This window comes from Sebastes fasciatus, chromosome 9 (genome assembly GCF_043250625.1).
Source record: "Sebastes fasciatus isolate fSebFas1 chromosome 9, fSebFas1.pri, whole genome shotgun sequence".
Classification (NCBI taxonomy): Eukaryota; Metazoa; Chordata; class Actinopteri; order Perciformes; family Sebastidae; genus Sebastes; species Sebastes fasciatus.
The window spans coordinates 23,086,312-23,104,801 of NC_133803.1; the positions used below are offsets into that span (position 1 = coordinate 23,086,312).

An 18,490-nucleotide genomic window follows, 5' to 3' on the forward strand; every position below is an offset into this window, starting at 1 on the left:
TATGATTTATTTTGTTTTTCTACTGGGATTTAATGGCATCTATGAACGAAGGTACACTCAGTGTGGAAGCAGTGTTCACGCTCCACTCAGAAATATGCTAAAGGTACATGTTAGGATTTTAAAAAAAACTGTAATTTAAAGGATTAGTGCTAGTGTCTTCAGGTGTTGAGTGTTTTTTACCTGCGGTAGCAATTAAGCACAATGATCAGAGCTATTCTGTATTTTCTTTATCGATATTTCATATATCCTCTTTGTCAAACACTTAGGAAATAGTTAAAAAGCCTATTCTAACTGTGCTTCTACTGCAATATGTACAACGAGAGGTGAGTATATTTGATTGTCTATGTGTCTATATGCTGTAAGTCCACACTTATGCTGTGAGGCATGTCACATGCCGTTCATTATGAGACCTCTCTCAAGCAGACCTGTTTATCAGACAAGAACAGGAAGTTTAACATTAAGGTCCACTGTGTCAATACCTGCAGAGAATACTCACACTAGTACTACTGTGCACTTACACAACACAGCTGCTCATACTCACACACATATGTCACTGGAACAAGACGTGTAAAATAGGACTGAAATATTCCACTAAAATAACATTATTTTATTAGTATCTAATGCACCTCATGGATTCAAACTACTACTCCTACATTCAATTCATCAATGCAATTTCACCTTCAAAATAACAACAATGCCAAAGGCTAGTCCAATCTGACAACATTGTGATAAAAAATTAGTTGAATGCTATTTAATAAACTGCTCCACAACACCTCCATGCCGCATAATATGCATCCATTAAGTGCATGGTCCTGAGCCTTATTATATGCATGTGGAGTAGCCTGTAGTCTGCTCACTATGACTCACAATGACAACCGCTAATAAGCCTCACTGCTACCTGACAATTTAAAGAAACAACCAAAGGATTAATTAGTATTTTTTTTTTTTAAATAATACCAGGCTGTATATTCAGCATAGTGTAAAGACAGGAAGCGTTTTTAATTCCCAGACTTGAGAATGTGTCTTTTTTTTTTCCTGGGCATTGAGCTTCAGAGTGCGGCACCATGGCTGGTCCTACTGTACTGTGTATGGATCAGTGTGTACTGCAGTAAACTGTCCCAAAGCCAGGCAGCTAGAGCTCCTCTCTGCTGGGATGCAAAATATAAATTGCTCATAAAAAGCACTTATAAAGTCTGCTGAATTCACACTTATTGACTGAGTGAGGATTAAGAAAGACATTAAGTGGTGCTGGTTTTGCATCATACGATAATAACACAAAGTCAGCTGTTTATGATGCCAATGCAAAAAAAAAAAAAAAAAAAAAAGGTAGGCATGGAATAATACATCTCCAGTAAACATTAGATACCACAGCAGCAGCAGCAGCCACATGCATGCAGCGATGCAGAGCAGGAACTTGCTTACCTGTGTGTGATGGTAATCCAGTGTTATGCTTGCTGCTGCAGACACACTTCACTGAAGCTGCTCTCTCTCCACCAGCGTCCAGCGTCCTGTCAGCGCTTCACCCTCACCGGCTGCAGCTGCGTCAACAACCGGCTGCGCGACTCCACCACCGAGCACCGAGCATCGGGGGGCTGGACCGACGGCCCTTCACAATAAAAGCATGCACTCAGTCACTTCACAATGGCACCTGTAAATAAATGTTGCAGCAACATTTTGACTTCAAGCAGTAGGCCTACACATTGAAATAATTATAAGCCACTTGGACTAGGCAGCTGAACACTGACTTACCTTAACTATTAAGTTCATGGTTAATGTTAACATGCTGGCAAAGAGTTACCTTAAAGGTCCCATATTATAAAAAAGTGATATTTTCGTGTTTTTTATTATTATCATAAAGCAGGCTTAAGTCCTATATAAATACTGTGAAAGTATCAAAACACTCAATCCACAGGGAAATACACACATGTGCCCGTATTCAGAAACTCTGCATTTGAAACAAGCTGTCAGGATTTCTGCCCATTTGTGATGTCACAAATATACAATATTTAGACCCTTTACACAGTTTTAAATGTAAACATTCTAAATGTGTCCCAGTTTATTCCCGGTTGCAGTGTATGTGAATGTCATCAGCTGACAGGAAGTAAACATGGACCTAAGCTGTTGCCTAGCAACGCAATTCTGTTGCAATTCCGTCAAAATGAGCTAAACGGAGCGTTTCAGACAGAGGGTAAATACAGGCACATTCAAGCAGACAGTATGAGGAAAATACTTTTTTTTTTAACATTACAGCATGTAAACATGTTCTAGTAGAAACACAAAATACAAGTATGAACCTGAAAATGAGCACGATATGGGACCTTTAAGACATCCTGGGAACAGGGGACATTATTAGCGTTCATTAGAAGTTCTGTTTCAGACAACTTTACCAATATTAGTCCAATATTCACTTACGAGCTCGTCTTTTGTCGCCATCAAGCATCAACCCTTGAGAAAAATTGTAGCTGCTAAATGTTCCACTGTTTTCTAGCTAGCTAGTAGCTCACTTTGTCGATCTGTGGTTGCCATGGTGGTCGCTAGGCACAGTATATGGTTGATAGGAACAGTAAGACTGAACCAAAACAGTTAAGTTGAGGCCCATAAAACCAAAACAATGAGCTAATAGATGCTAAAATGCTCGTTAGAGCTGAGGGGAATTAGTCTTTTTATTTATTTTTTTAAAAACCTTTATTTACACAATGGAACTCACAACAGGGTTATAAACAACAGCCTGGAGGTAATTCTCCAAGGGTTTATCAAAATGAATGACACCTCTAACCATTACAAAAAAATATTGATAAGCACAGCTTAAAGCAAATACATGTTTTTTTCTAGATTTCCAAAACACATGCTTTTGGCTTTGGTTAAAATACTTCAATGTATTTGCCAGTCTGGGTCTTAACGGATGCATCAAAATACAGCCTACTAAACTGAATATCGACCATGTTGAAAGATTTTGCAGGATTTCATTTGTACAATATTAAGCAACAAATACGCCTGACAGAAATATCTATATTAAATGAGATTTAATTCAGTGCAGGTCCTAGTCATGCTTCAATTCCTCATGATTAAAATGCCTCCACTGATGAATATTAACTTGCTATGGAGTATTTTTTTGCTTCATAAATTCTTGTCAGTTGAGAACATATAACATTCAGAGGAGTAATGATGATGACCTCTGTCACATTTTAGAAGACACAGGTCACTGGAAACACACTTTTGGTTGCCAAAGAATACAAAGAAACAAAGAGCCGTTACATGCGTATGAAAGCTTCCACCTTTTCACCTAAAGCAGTCAATGCATAGTCATCTTATTCATTTAAAAACAAAAACAAAAAAAACACACCGTCTGGAAAACTGTAATATCGAATAAAGACAGACATTATCTTGTTTTTTCATTCATTCATAAATACATGATTTAACACCTTTTACACCAAACATAAGCATAGGGTTGTAAGCCACAAATAAATGCAGTGAATGATAAAATAATAATTAAAACATTCTTTAAATTTGTTGCTGTGTATTTATCAGTAATGATTTTACTTTGAAAGTTTTGACCAGAAATCTTGTCTGGCTACACTCTCTCAGACTTTGTACATGTCTCTCTCCTTCCAGAACTTTACAGGAGACAGTTTTGGGGGTCAGGATTAATTTATATTCAATACAGTGAAGTCATTTGTAATTTCATTAAACTGCTGCTTGCTTAAAAAAAATTTCCTTGGAAAAAGTTTCCACATACATGGAAACAAATGTTATTGGAATCCAAACAGAGAATATGGAGCGCCATCAAGTGACCAAACCTTATATTGCACAAGAAATAAATTGCTTGTAAAGGAGCCAATTAAAATAAGAACACATTTAAGTGTATAAAAGGCACATATTTTTATATTTCATTATGAAATTCAAAAGTAACATAAAGTCTGATGTACAACAAAACTAACTTCCTAAAGGTTATTTGATCATCCATGCATGAATTCTTTAAGTTTAAGAAACATGCAAATATCGATATATGAGGTAAAATAAGTACAATATAATGCAATAAACAACTTGCAATTAAGTACAAGCATACTTATGAAAAGGAATCTCTCTGGTGAACTGTTTAAATATCATAATTAAGATTTCAATTAAAAAACAAACACATTAAACTTAACACCCAGAACGAAAATAATTAAAATACCATAATATGTTTTGTTATTATACTTTACAATTGCCACAGTAAAATCATGTTCCAGGGTTATAACAGTTTAAACATGCCACAACATATACACTCACTCACCCACACACAGACACACACACACACAATGAAATATTATGGGAACTGAATTCCTCTGTTAGGGATACTGATACATACAATTAATAAAAGCAAAAAAACACAAAACAAAAAACTCTCTCTGCATGTATTCATAAATGCTGATGGTTGCTTACAGAGGAACACACTGTCTTTTCAACTCCTCCATCCCTCCTACTCATAACTTTGGAAACCAAACCCAGCAAAAAGTAGACGTGTGGATCACCGCAGGCGGCGGGGTACTGGAGGTGCTGAGTTTGTGGTCCTCTGAGTGGGTCTTTGAGGAAGTGCTCGAGTTGGGCAGGATATGTAGCGCTCTTGCAGCATCTTATCTGGCACCCTACTAGAAACAGACACAGTGCTGTAAGGTCATCAACTCTGATGCATGCAGCTGTAAATATAACTATGTTAAATGTCTCTTACTGTGGCTTGATGGTTTCATGTTGTTTTTATTTAAAGCAAAGTAAAATGTGACCTTCAATTTGTGAATCATAGAAAAAACAGCAGCAGCAGCAGATACATCCAGACTTTAGAAACTGTTTCATACCATATACTGTGGCATTCATTTATCCCAGAAATTCAAACTTTGGGGTGAAGTTGACTAAATCTTTGGTTGATTATTCATCTGTTAAATAAATCTGTATGATTGTGATAATAGAGTGGTGCAGGGATGACGTATTTTTGTCGGCCAACCCGGAAGTTAGCATCGACCTGGGTTCCCTCGACAAAAAGCCAATGGGATTTTTCTATTGGGTTTTGGATTATTGTAGAAAATAAACTCTGCGGCAAACAAACGTTACACATTTTGTTCGGCAAGATAATCTTCACATATGAACACCATTTCTTATGATTTTTGAAGCGTAAATGTTTACTTTCAGCTGAACTCACAAGTTCATCCACACGGTCTCACCAAAAACGTACAGAACACGTGTACTCCTCGATCTCACACTGCATTCTTGCCATGGTGGACTGTAGGTGTTTGTTCATACGTTTTTTTTCGTTATTATGACATTTGTTTTAGAAACATTACTTAGTTATGATGTTTAGAGACTTGCTGTTCACAAACTAGTAAGATTCTTCATGCACAAACAAGAAAGAAAGATGATATATTATGATAAATATAATATGTTCAACAGCTGAACAAACTAACGGTGTATCAGAGTTTATACCTGGTATTTCTGTAGTACACATTGCACTGTTACCCACATTACTTTTTAAAGAGATAAGACTTCTATCATCTGAGGTCATCAGAGTATCTCAAAGTTACAGGAATCCTGTGCAGTTATTGTTAACAATCAAACCACTTTTAGAGTCACATTCATTTTGAAAGGTTCTCAGTGTGTGCTCTCTCACCTCTGTGTAGATATTTATAGGTTTACGCAACATCAGTGCCTTCATCGCTTTCTCACTTTGGCTTCCTCCCTAATGCACAGTTGTGAATCATTGGTGGGTGAGCATTTCCTCTTCATCTTGTCTCACTCATCACCGTTTGTAGATTCTCTAGTGGTCTCTCTCTCTGTTTCTGTCACACTCTTACACTTCTATTAGATTTCTATTAGGCATTACCACGTTGCCATATCGTATTGTTTTATATATTGAACTATGTCGTTCAGTACAGTATTGTTCTGTATTGTAACATCAGCAAACTCAATGATTTGTCTTTTAACTGACCTTTCTGGGATCCGTGGAGGAATCCTGGGTGCAGCGGTGAGGGATGCAGCTTCAGGCCGTGGAGGTCGTGGCGGAGGAGGGACATTTTCTATCGAGTCCTTTTGAAGGAAAAGAAAAGATTAAATGTGACGACACATAAAACACATTTTGACCCAACATCCCACAACGCTCCACCTTTACAGCTACAGTAAAACAATTAGCCAATTAATCATCGATAAATGAATCCACAACTTTTCTGATAATCAATAAATAGTTGAAGTAAATCGCTCTCTAGTTCTAGCTTCTCAGTTGCGAGGATTTGTTGCACTTCTTGATCTTGTGTAGGGCTGTAACTTGTCAATTAATCTCTCGGTTATTTTTTCGATTAATCGATTAGTTGTTTGATCTGAAAAAATGTCGATCAGCATTTCCCAAAGCCAAAGATGACGTCCTCAAATGTCTTGCTATGTCCACAACTCAAAGATATTCAGTTTACTGTCACAGAGGAGTAAAGAAACCAGAAAATATTCACATTTAAGAAGCTGGAAGCAGAGAGTTTAGACTTTTCTTTCTTAAAAAAATATTCAAACCGGTTAATCAATTATCAAAATAGTTGTTGATTAATTTAATGGTTGACAACTAATCGATTAATCGTTGCAGCTCTACTTGTGTGACAGTAAACTGAAAATCTTTGGGTATTAAACTGTTGGACAAAATGAGCAGATTGAAGATATGACCTCGGGCGTTTTGATGACATGTTATAAACCAAATAATTAGTTGATTAATCAAAAAAGAAAATAGTTGTTGGTTTCAGGCTTATCTAACTTCATTAGATATAAGACTCTTACAATATGAGTAGCGGTTTCAAAAAGTTGAAATCTGCAGAAATACGTCACCTTTCTGATTATTCTGATGACTGGTGATTTCTGAGAAACCATTGAGCATTCCGTGTTAAGCTTCAATGATTTCACAAGAAAAGAAAAACGTGGGTCTTGCACTATAAGTAGATCTGCACTTGTGCGTATTTTAGGAACTGAAGAACTGAAATAGCCAGTGACTAGAGAATTAAGCTGAACACTAGACTCTCTGTTGCACATGTTGTCATGTAGTGCATGTTACTAGTGCAGAGGACAGACATGCGCAGCAAGAGAACAAGCACCAGAGAAAGTGAAGGGAGCAATAAAGGCCTGTCATAGCGAATGTAACACTTTCTGATGTTAAAGAAGTGTGTGTGAAGATTGTTGTTTGCTCTTGTTGTTGATTCGGGCTCACCTCAAAGTCAGGCTCTGTCCCGCTACTGTAGCTGAAGGTGCTGAGTCTGTTGCTCTCAGTACCTGATGAACAGAAAAAATAAAACAGGTTAATGTGGGAAGTAGACATGTGATTTCTAAGTTTCAGCAAGGTTAATGCTTGTGGTGAATAATACCGTAGACCACCTCACCAAATATATTTTTGAGTCTCACAACAAAGACGTTATAGTTGAACAACATGTCTGCAGGGAGAAGTATGAGCAACCACAGCGAGATTAAACAAAGAACAGACGGACTACATCTGTGAGAATGAAAATCACGAGGCTGTCAGCAAATTCTTCAAACTTTGTCAACATATCAGTGCATTTAAAAAGCATATTTATAAGCACTTTTCTGATATTGTTATTTTAGTTTTAAGCAAGTTTTTGTAAAAATAAAAAAAAAAAATTATACAAAATATAGGAAATTAAACTGACAGTTCCTTCATAAAACATACGTACATACGACCTAGATTCATACTAAAGAACAGTTCAATGTCCAGCTCGCTTGAAAACAACATAAACAACAAACAACCCTAAAAGAACAAACAATATAACTTAAAGGGGACATATCATGCTCATTTTCAGGTTCATACTTGTATTTTGGGTTTCTGCTACAACATGTTTACATGCTTTAATGTTCAAAAAACACATTATCTTTCTCATACTGTCTGTCTGAATATACCTGTATTCACCCTCTGTCTGAAGCGCTTCATTTTAGCACCTGTCTCTTTAAGCCCCCCTCCTGAAAAAGCCCGGTCTGCTCTGATTGGAAAGTATGGTGCACCTTTGCGAAGGTAGTTCTCAAGCTGTGGGCGATATATTCTAATGAGCCTGCATGTGTAGGAAGGGGAGCCAAATCTGAATGGCTTGTTGAATCACATGTTTTCTGATCCAGGCAGCCCACAAACGACTGACTTGGTTGTCTTATTTCAGTTTTGTTGGTTGGTAGACACTCTAGATACACAAATGTATGTGCACAAGCACTGAAAAAGTGAGTTTTTCAAGACATGTCCCCTTTAAACATGCAGTGGCTGTTAAGGATTAGTTAACTCTCTGATATGAGGCTGTCAGATCACTCGCCAAAAGTGTGTCTTTAACAAAGAACCCTAGTTTGTCAAACAGTAATCTGTTTTTTTATTAGCTAAACTGTAAGAGAGGGATTGTTGTATATCTCTCTATAAGTATAAAAATGAAATTTGAGACAACTCAAGCTTTTAAAATGCAATATGGGCCAATATAAGAGTATTTCAGGGAGCAGATTTGCTCTAAATCGTGAGGACTCACTAGATGTGCTGGAGGTGCTGCCTGTCTTCCAGCTGCCTCTCTGGATGACCTGAGGCACTGGAGGAGGAGGAACAGGAGAAGCCGTCACTCTGGGCGCCGACTCGTACACTGAACACTCTAACGTCACACTGGAGCCCCAGTACAAGTTCCTCTGAAGCGGAGCACTTATCTCAAAATCTAATAGGTGAGAGACCACATCAAATATTAGCATTTCCTAAAACAACAGGATGTGATTTTCCGCTGTGTGCTGCTCATTAATTAATAAGTTTACCACTGTAAAATATGCTTATAGTCAGTTCATTGAGGAGATTTATATTAAAGCTGCATTAGAGCCATTTGATTCATAATAAATCAAATAAATATTCAAATAATAAATTATTCTACCATGCTTTCCTGACTTCTCTCTCTCTTTGTGACGTCTGGTGATGCTGTCTCGTAATCTCTTCAGATTTTCCTGAAGAAAAAACAAAACAAAACGGCACACACAACACGTTAGATCCATTTCTTGACCACTAATCAGCACCGGACAGATCGTGAAGTCTGTATAGTTGATCTACCTGCTGATAACGTATGGAGCTGGACCTCCGCTCATGGTCAAACTGCCAGGCTTTGAACTCTTGGACGGCCTCTTCCACAGTAATTTCCCCCACCTTCACCCTCTCCTGCAGAGATATGAGCTGTCTCTGTCCAGGTGTCTTCATCCCAGCGTAGGGGTCATAAGAAGGAGAGGGGGGGTCCGACACAGGCCGAACTGGATGGGTAGAAAACAGAGGAGTAATCAAACATGGTGAAGTTTTCCACTTTGCATTATTTCATGCCTAACTAGAAAAAACAATGTAAAGCAGAACTAAAAGTCTGTTTCATGTGGAAAGCTGATGTGGGGACTGGAACTGAGCTCATTGGTTCAATAGGCAGAGTCACAGAGCACTGATGTGTGGAGCACAGTATTTAAAAATATTTTTGATCAGGTCTGTTGGGTATCTGAGGAAAGGTTAACAAAATCGCATATTCAAATGTCAAAAACAAGCCTGACTAGTCTACCAAGATAACTACAGTATCGTATATAATGTATAGTGGCTAGCAAAACCATGCAGTTTGACCTCAGAACCTAAAGGGTAATTCCGCTGACTGACATTTCTTAAAGTTAGTGTTCACAACATGGACTATCTCCTCTCTTACTTTAGTTGCACAGCAAATGCAAAAGGCAACATTTTAGTTTCATTCACCGTCTATGAGAAATGAGGTGGTGATCCAAATAAGGCCCACATGCAATTAAAGATATTGAAAAACTTAAATACTAAATCGGCAGAATGGTCTCATGCAGGCAAAACTGTTCACTGCTAGAAGTTTAGCAAGCAAGAAGTTTACATGATTAAATCACTGAAATATTAATATGTATGGGTGATTTGATACAGTGACGGAGGAACATTCAAGTAAAAGTAAAAAAGTAATTAGTATCAAAATGTACTTAACGTACCAAAAGTAAAAGTTCTCATTATGGAGGTCATTTCAGAATCATATATATTATATTACTGGATTTATAGTTTTTGATGTATTAATGTGTTCATCACTTTAATGTAGCAGCTGGTAAAGGTGGGGTTAATTTAAATTACTTTATATACTGATAGGTAGCTTAACTTATAATAACTTTAAATTTTGAGTTAATAATCTAAATCTGCAAAGTAACTAGTAACTAAAGCTGTCAAATAAATGTAGTGGAGTAAAAGAGTGAACTAGACTATCAGGTTATCAGGCCATGAAATAGCAGTAATAACAGTGGTTATAAGCCACATACTGTAGATGTGGGTCAATAGGGCCCTGCTACACTCAATATTAGGTTTTATTGTCTATTCACATAGTCGATTACCGAAAGAAGGCAACAGCCACCTCTATGTATAGTAGTTATTAAGAAAGAAGCAAAAGCGGAAGTGAGTTTAGAAAGCGTGAAACTCTATATGGGGGGGAGATAACACAGGACTTTCATCCAGGAGATCGAGGTTTGCATCCTGTGTGAAACCAACAACGTGTAGTTGTCTTTCACTTTTGAAACATAGTTATTTTAAGCCAAAACACGATGTTGTTTTTCCCTTAACTTAATTAAGTGGTTTTGTTGCCTAAACCTAAAGAAGCCCTTTTGTTTGAGTTCAAAACGTAATGTTTCATTCAGTGAAAACAGTCGAATCGGGTGATTAAAAAGTACAATAATTACTTCTGAGATGTAGTAGAGTAGAAGACGAAAGTAGCATCAAATAGAAATACTCAAGTAAAGTACAAATACCTCAAATGTGTACTTAAGTACAGTACTTGAATAAATACTTACTTACATTCCACCACTAATTAGATAGTTAAGATTTAAAGATTGTGTTTTCCATACATGAACAAGCACACTGAAGTACTGCATCAACTTGGTGTTGTTAGAATATCATAGGTAGAGTTTACTAAATTGAGAATCAACTAAAGCTTTGTGAAGTAACAGCTTGTATGTAGTAAAGGCCTGATCCATTAACCTTTTCAGTATTTTACAAGATCAAACAAATCATGTTTGGCTCCTTCGATACTGAGGTCGAACACAAGATTATTAAGAGTTATGGTCTTATCAAGTTGAAATGTAAATGATGACAAAACAGACTTAAAAAAATAAAGATTATCAGTGATATTTTCAATCATTTAAACTGTGCTTTACCTGCAGGATATCCTACGTCCATCGTTTCACTCTGGGATGGTGCTTTATCTGAAAATACTGTCAGAAATATTGAGTTATCTGTTTTTGCATGGAGAGCAGCTTTATGAAATCTGATATGTAAAGGGAACGTTTGGGGGAAAGAAAGAGAGACTGTTGAATACCTCTAGAGATGTAGGTCTCAGGCCTTTCAGGCCTTTCAGGCTCAGATACGGACTCGGGTCTGGGGATGGGGGCTGGTGGACGGTTCAGGATTTCTGATTTATAGGTGCCGTTTTCATCCACGGTATCATAGATATCCTCTGGGCAGAGGTTGTATGGATCCTCCTCTTCTTCAATTAGATCTAAGTCACTATGATTGTTCTTTTCCTCTTCCTCACTTTTAGGGTGGTCATTGTTGTCCGGGTCTTCACTGGCGTGTGGTTTTGCTGAAGGACACAACGTAACTGCTTTACCCATACTATATTATATGTACTGTACTATATTATAAATGTTGCTATTTAAGGTCATTACTTCAGTTATTCAAATGTATACCTTGGAAGAACTTCCTAAGCATAACTTCCTCTGGGTTCTCGTCTACAGCATTCATCGACTCATCTGAAAAAACAAACAAATCATCAGCATCAGTTTAAAGGGGTAGTTCAGGCGTTTTGAAGTGGGGTTGTATAAGGTACTCATCCATAGTCAGTGTATTATCTACAGTAGATGATGGTCAGTACACTCCCAGTTTGGAGAAGTAGACAGGAGTTTACCTTGCCGTGAGACAGCTATACAGTCTATGTTTCCGATAGGGAACTGAAGCCGTCATCTATGCTCTCATCAAATCAACCAGACTCCATTGAAAAAAACTGTAATTTTACCTCACAGAGCACAAGAGTTTCTGGTCTACTGCTGCCTCAATTGGTTAGTTTTTTTGTGTTATAGTGTTTTTGTACTACAAACTAACCGATTGAGGCAGCGGTAGACCAGCAATTTCCGTGTTCTGCGAGGTAAAATTACAGTTTTTTTCAATGGAGTCTGGTGGCTTTGGAGAGAACATACAACGGCTTCAGTTCCCCGTCTGAAAGGGCAGTCTCACGGCAAGGTAAAGCGCTGAAAATATTGTAAATATAGCGTACACTTCATCTGATACAGATTTTTTTTAGGTGAGCTTTTCTTTTAGGTTGCTAAAATAAGTTTTGCTGCCGGCCCCGTCCACAGCAGTACATTGCTTTGGTTCTGTGCGGTAACTCCTGTCTGCTTCTCCAAACTGGGGTCATGCTGACCGCCGTCTACTGTTGGTAATGCACCGACTATGGATAAGTACCTCATACAACCCCACTTCAAAACACCCAAACTATTCTTTTAACCATGCGTTTTGTAGTCGCCATTGTTAGGATCAATCAATAAAATCATCTTACATAGGTCCTCTGCACATTCAGGGTCAATCCCCAGCATTGACTCATATATGTCCTCTGAGCATCCCGAGTACTTCATCATGATGTCTTGAGAAGAAGCTGACATCATCTCATACACCTCTGCACTCTCCTCTGTGTTGATGGAGCCCTCAATGTGAGACTTGAGCATGTCTGCTGTCTCCTAGATTAGTTTGAAACACAAGAGACGGGCAGACACTGAGTATAAAGATACGACAACCTGACCGTCAGGAGAAAAATATCCAAAAAATAAGCTTTCATCACTGGACTTACAACAAATTCATCCATGAACTGTCTGAGATCAGAGAAGCCACTCTTCTCTGCCAGCGTGTTTGGGTAGTCTCCAGACTTGTTCATCACGCTGTAAGCCTGCAGAGCCCCGGGACACTGAAGGAGAATGGTGGTCAGCTTCTTCAGGCCGTACTTAGCAGCAAAGTGGAGCAGCGTGGGAAGCTCGTCACTACGCTGATCTGAAGGACAAATAGCAATCAGATAAAACCATTCGTACGACTGTATGCTGACTCTTAAAAGCTGCTTTTACTCTTTGAGGTTAAACAGGCCTTGCAGATGTGGATCAAATATGCTTTCAAATGCTTCCAGATATGTTCTTGTGACACATCTGCAACAACAGCACATCTGCCCCCAACTTATTTGTGGAACGCAAGAAATCAAACAAGAAATCAGTGCTGTGTTGTACTCACATGCCGCCATATTGTCTTCTTCAATCTGTCTGATTCCAAACAGCTGAAGACTAGTTGCAGGCAGTCTGGATTTTAACGAGTCAGTTAGCATTTTGTCCAGTGATTCAGTTGCATTGGACGTCAAGTTGAAGGCCTGAAAGTACAAAAAAATGACTTACATGACATGGAGAGCAAACAACATTAGCAAAACAATACTGTTTACTGTACGACGTAATGACTCACCTGGCAGATGAAGTTAACAGGATCAGCAGCCTTTTCAAGACACCGACTGACTTCTCCCATGTTGGTATAAAATGTAACAGGCCTCAAGCTGACAGAGTGCTGGTCAGTGTACATGGTGAGTGATACCACTCCAGCAGGCATATCTAGTAGGAAAAAAAGAAAATATAGTGAGTTCAGATTGAAGGTTTCAAGATATTGCCATCAACACTGAAAAAACAGTGTAAGGTCACATGACTTACCAGGTGTAATAACACTTATAGTGTATTCATTCTCCACAGTGCCTGGGACTCTTTTTGCATCTACATTTTCAGATGAAAACTCCACCACTGGTGCCGACTGATCGTCTACTTGTGCACTATGTGTGAAAATGATAAAAAGTCTCTCCCGTTCCTTAAAAAAAAAGGGACAATAGAACGAATTACGGACAATAATAGTTCATTAGTATTGAAACCACTACAAACTCTTCTGCTTCAATCAACAGCACTAACATAATGCAAATGCTAAATATTTCTGCACTGCACTCAATCCTGTCTCACACAATTAAAGGTCTTACTGATAACATTTTTATGTAGACGAATAATAATAATACAAAATAATACATCCACGGAGCTTTTAGAAAGGTGCCGAATAAAAGTATAGTTTTTCCTAAAAGAAAATATGATTGTGAATGAATCATTTTCAAAATACTGACGGGTCCAAAATGAATGTTTGTTTATCTCTGTGGAAGATATCTGACGTTTGGTTCCCACTTCTAAAAAGGCTTGTGAGCCAATAGTAAAACAACGTTGGTATCACGTGATCAAGTTGCCAGTTAGTGTGTAAAAAACAGACAAATGGTTGCGTTTGACACAGGTGTCTCCATCAGGCTGCAGAATAAGTGAATATTTACCGTGGCAACAAGTGACAACTGACGTTGGCACATATTAGCTGCCTTAGCTTAATCATCCGAACAACAATAACCCATAAAATTACAATTCGGCATATTTAAACAAAACCAACAATAACAACCAGCAACCATAGTCCATACAACCTTAACTAATGTGTTGTCACTGGTTAGATTTTCTAAATGAGAAAAATAACAGTCGCACACACACACACCTAATGTAGGCCTATAGCTACATGTTGCAAAACGAGTTCATTACTCCGCCACGAAAGATTCATCACTTGACATGACTGTCTGTCTGAGTGTCACTACGCTGGTTGTGCGACAAACTGGCAACCATTTGTTGTGAAGGGAATGCAGTGGAACGGGGGAGTGAGGATGTAACATCTAGTAGCTGAATGTTATCAATGTTATCAAGAGCACCTTTAAATTAAGAAAAAGTGGGAATTAAAGTTGAATAACACACTCGTTTCACATAGTATCATCTTGGAAGCAGCTCTGATCCATACTAATATTATCTTCGTTATTTTTATTATGTAATTACTTCAGTCTTACCCCACACAGAACTCTGTTTGGTTGAACGGTGAGACAGGTGAGGTGCGTGGGCGTACTAAGTTCCTCACTTGCTGAATTCCCCGCGCTCACCGCTTCTTCATCCTCCAGGCAAGTTTCTTGCTCTGCTGACACCAATTCCTCTGTTTCATCAGTGGTGGGACTTTCAGTTGGAGAGGCTGCTGTCATGTGCAACTCTGCTGCAGCTACAGCTTCTCTCTTATATTCAGCCTCCACTCGTCTGCCTTTTGAATAAAAAAACAAAGACATTATTATCAGAACTCAATCACTTCTATAGTCACCTAAATATTCTGCATGCTTCAATTATTCAGTGAGGGCTGAAGTCTCAGTTCACACACAAAAAATACATTTTCTCTGCTGATGGTTTGTTTTAAATGCTGAAGTTTGTGGTATCCACCTCTGAAACTTCTGCCAACCACCTTAAAGGGGAAGTTTTGAAGTGAGGTTATATGAGGTATCTATAGTCATTGTATTACCTACAGTAAATGACGGTCGGCATGCCCTCAGCATCAAGAAACAGACAGGAGGAGCAAAGCAATGTACTGCTGTGGACGGGGCCAGCAGCTAAACATATTTTAGCCACCTAAAAGAAAGGCTCACCTAAAATAAAATCAATATCCGTTTAAGTGTGCACTACATTTAGAATATTTTCTGACAGGGAACTGAAATGAAAGTGAAATGTGTCTATACTGTTTTTGTCGACGGAGGCTTTGAGGCGAGCATAGATGAGTTTCACTTTGTCATCTACTGTAGATAATACACTGACTATGGATAAGTGTACCTCATACAACTCCACTTCAAAACACCCAAACTATCACTTTAAGACAATGTAGGTGAGTGGAATTTCATGTGTGTTGTTCAAAACATTTGATAAAACACAGTTTGAACACAGTGTGAACAGTTTTCACAAGGACTATTCCTCCGTCAAAAATCAGTTCAAGTGAAAACAGCTGGTTCTGTGGATGAATGTGATTAACCAGGACATTGTTGTTGTCTCTGGAAAGGCAAGATGCTGATGAGTTTTGTTCAAACATTTCTTGTCAGATCTTGACCATCAGATACAGTATGGAAATTAATTTACTTCCATTGGAGTGGAGCAGAGTTCGATATCTCAAAACTTTACCACATGAATCGTAGGGGTGTAAATCACAAGTTTCACACGATATGATATTTGCCGATATCACAGTGTCTGCAACGATACGATTTCAATCCAATTCAATTCAGGGGCCTGCGATCGATATGAGATTATATCATATTTCATATATATTTAACACAATCAGTTACATTTATATCAACTCAAAAAAAGCAACTGAATTATGATTTATATCACTGGTTGTTCACATTTCTCATGTTTAAGTGCAAATGTTTTTTATCAGTTAAGAATTTCAAAATAAAGACGTATCTTAAAGATGATGATATGCATCAATGTTTTCACTTTGTATCGATGATATTGGATCATTGAATAGATATGTTGATACAGATCGATGTATCGTTATACCCCCTAATGTATCGGTAAATAGGCAAGTGAGAGAACGTGTCTTTTTGTTTTTTTTGGGGGTGAACTGACAGCTTAAGCAGCTTATCTGAATTTTAAATAGCTGTAACATTTTGAGAAAAAGCTACATAAATAGAGTCATAATAATACACCACAAAAGTGTGAGGTGTTTAAAGGCAAAAAAAAAGAAATAATTAAGTGCGGTAAGTTTTGCGTACTGTCAGCAATGGATTCCAAAATGGTGGAAACGTAGAGAGCAGGGTCGTCGTCAGCGTAGAGCTTTCTCCATCTCGGCCAGTCTTCGAAGCACTCAGTCGGCACGTCATCCTCTGACACGCCGCACAGCAGCGCCACCACTCTGTGTGGAGGATGAAGGAGTCTCTGAAGCGCTCCCTGCAGTTCGGGGTCACTGAGCATTTCCAGGATCACTCCCGTGAGGAGCAGCACAACGCACCTGCAGCTCTGGAAACGTTCAAAGTCATATCCGTGGAGCTGATCGGCTGGCTCGACCGCGTACATCAAAATAGACCTTTTGCGGAATTTTCTGGAGGATTTCAAGATCTGATGCAAATATGCCGCCCATTCCTGCGCCTCGGCTGAGTGCAGAATCAACGTCTCATGTACTGAATGTGATTCAGATTTAGCTGAAAAACAGAACAGTGTGATTAGTATGTACAGTGCAAACAGACTCAAAATTGCCCCACCAAAGCATAAAACTGGAAAATATTAATCATTAGTTCCTTAAACACTGCTGATCCAGCCTGACCACGTGAAATGAATCACAATCCTGTAATCACCTCGAACATTACACTAATGATGCGACACTGGCGACATTATGTGTTGCTCTCCATGTTGCAGGAGGTAATGTTTGTCGTGGAAATGCTCCCACAACATACCAGCTGTCCGGCGGTGGAACGTCAAGGTGACTGTGGTTGGAGAATGAATGTCCGATTTGTTTGATATTTCAGCGCCGAGCCAACAAGGCGTTGTGCAAACATTGCACCGTGTCACCACTGGTCAGAGTAATTTTGTTTGACTCATTACAGTGTTTAATCAGGTCAAGTTCACCTCTGTACACGCTAACTGGGAGAGAAACCCAACACGACTATTTCACCTTGATCTCAGTCCGCTCCTAATGACAGGGCAGAGAGACTCGCCATCTGTTTCTTAATGGAGCGATAACATGGTCCGAATTTAGACGTATGGGAAATTCAAAATAATGACCGACATATTAATTTAACCATACAGGAAGGCTAAGATGCTAGCTTCCTCTTTTTTTAAGCTCTGAGAAGAATTGTCAATGAAACTTCAGTTAAATAAAGTTCAATTAAATAAACACATATATTTAAAAGAAAAGATAAAACATTCTAAAAGAGTAATAAATACTGTGTAAAAAGCTCTACAGCTTTTGGGTATATTTTCACCACGTGAAACTGACCAAAAAGACAGTTATACTGTAGAAGATAGGTCGTATTTACCTGATTTAACACTTGAGACGGGTTCCTCCATGGTCGTGAAGCCTCAAAATCACCCAACAAGAAACATCATTTGCTCAAATCCACCGTATATCCTTTTGGTTTCTCAAGTTTACTGAAGCTCAATTCCTCTTCAACTGAGACTACATTAGCTTTCACCAGCTGTAGCCCTTTGCTCAGTTGTATAAATAGCAACACTCAGTTTCCTGATTTTGGTGACACTGCCCCACTTCCTGAAACAGTTGAAGAAGTGAGAAAATGCACCGCAGCGGTGTCATGTCGTGCAACATGTCTGCGATTACACATTGCTGTTTGTCATTAGTCATTTGTAGATAGGAGATCATTCACGGCAAAAGTGAAAGAATTCAAAAGAAGGGTTTAATAAATAAAAAGAAGGGGCAGCTAGCTGAGTTACTGGGTTGAACTTTGAGACGTTGATGTAGAAAACAGATTAATACAAAGTGTTCTATGTAGGTCACACACACACACACACACACACGCACACACACACGCACACACACGCACACACACACGCA

The 18,490-nt window shown here is 38.5% G+C and overlaps 1 protein-coding gene across 2 annotated transcripts; it reads right to left on the reverse strand.

Moving 5' to 3' along the window:
- Nucleotides 1–2,660: 2,660 nt before the first annotated feature.
- pik3ap1 (phosphoinositide-3-kinase adaptor protein 1) lies at nt 2,661–18,228 on the reverse strand. Of its 2 annotated transcripts, none has more exons than XM_074646786.1 (17): nt 17,958–18,228; nt 16,698–17,123; nt 14,967–15,208; nt 13,768–13,918; nt 13,529–13,671; nt 13,307–13,439; nt 12,879–13,075; nt 12,591–12,768; nt 11,725–11,787; nt 11,355–11,618; nt 11,194–11,250; nt 9,068–9,261; nt 8,895–8,964; nt 8,511–8,687; nt 7,208–7,269; nt 5,957–6,054; nt 2,661–4,625 (listed from the first exon to the last, which is right to left on the reverse strand). In XM_074646786.1, exons 1-17 carry the CDS (start codon nt 17,986–17,988, stop codon nt 4,508–4,510), a joined length of 2,604 nt encoding a protein of 867 aa, XP_074502887.1. In that variant the 5' UTR covers nt 17,989–18,228; the 3' UTR covers nt 2,661–4,507. The 2 variants fall into 2 exon arrangements, with proteins under 2 accessions (XP_074502887.1, XP_074502886.1); XM_074646785.1 differs by having other exon boundaries at nt 2,661–4,628; nt 17,958–18,224.
- Between the last annotated feature and the right edge of the window lie 262 nt (nt 18,229–18,490).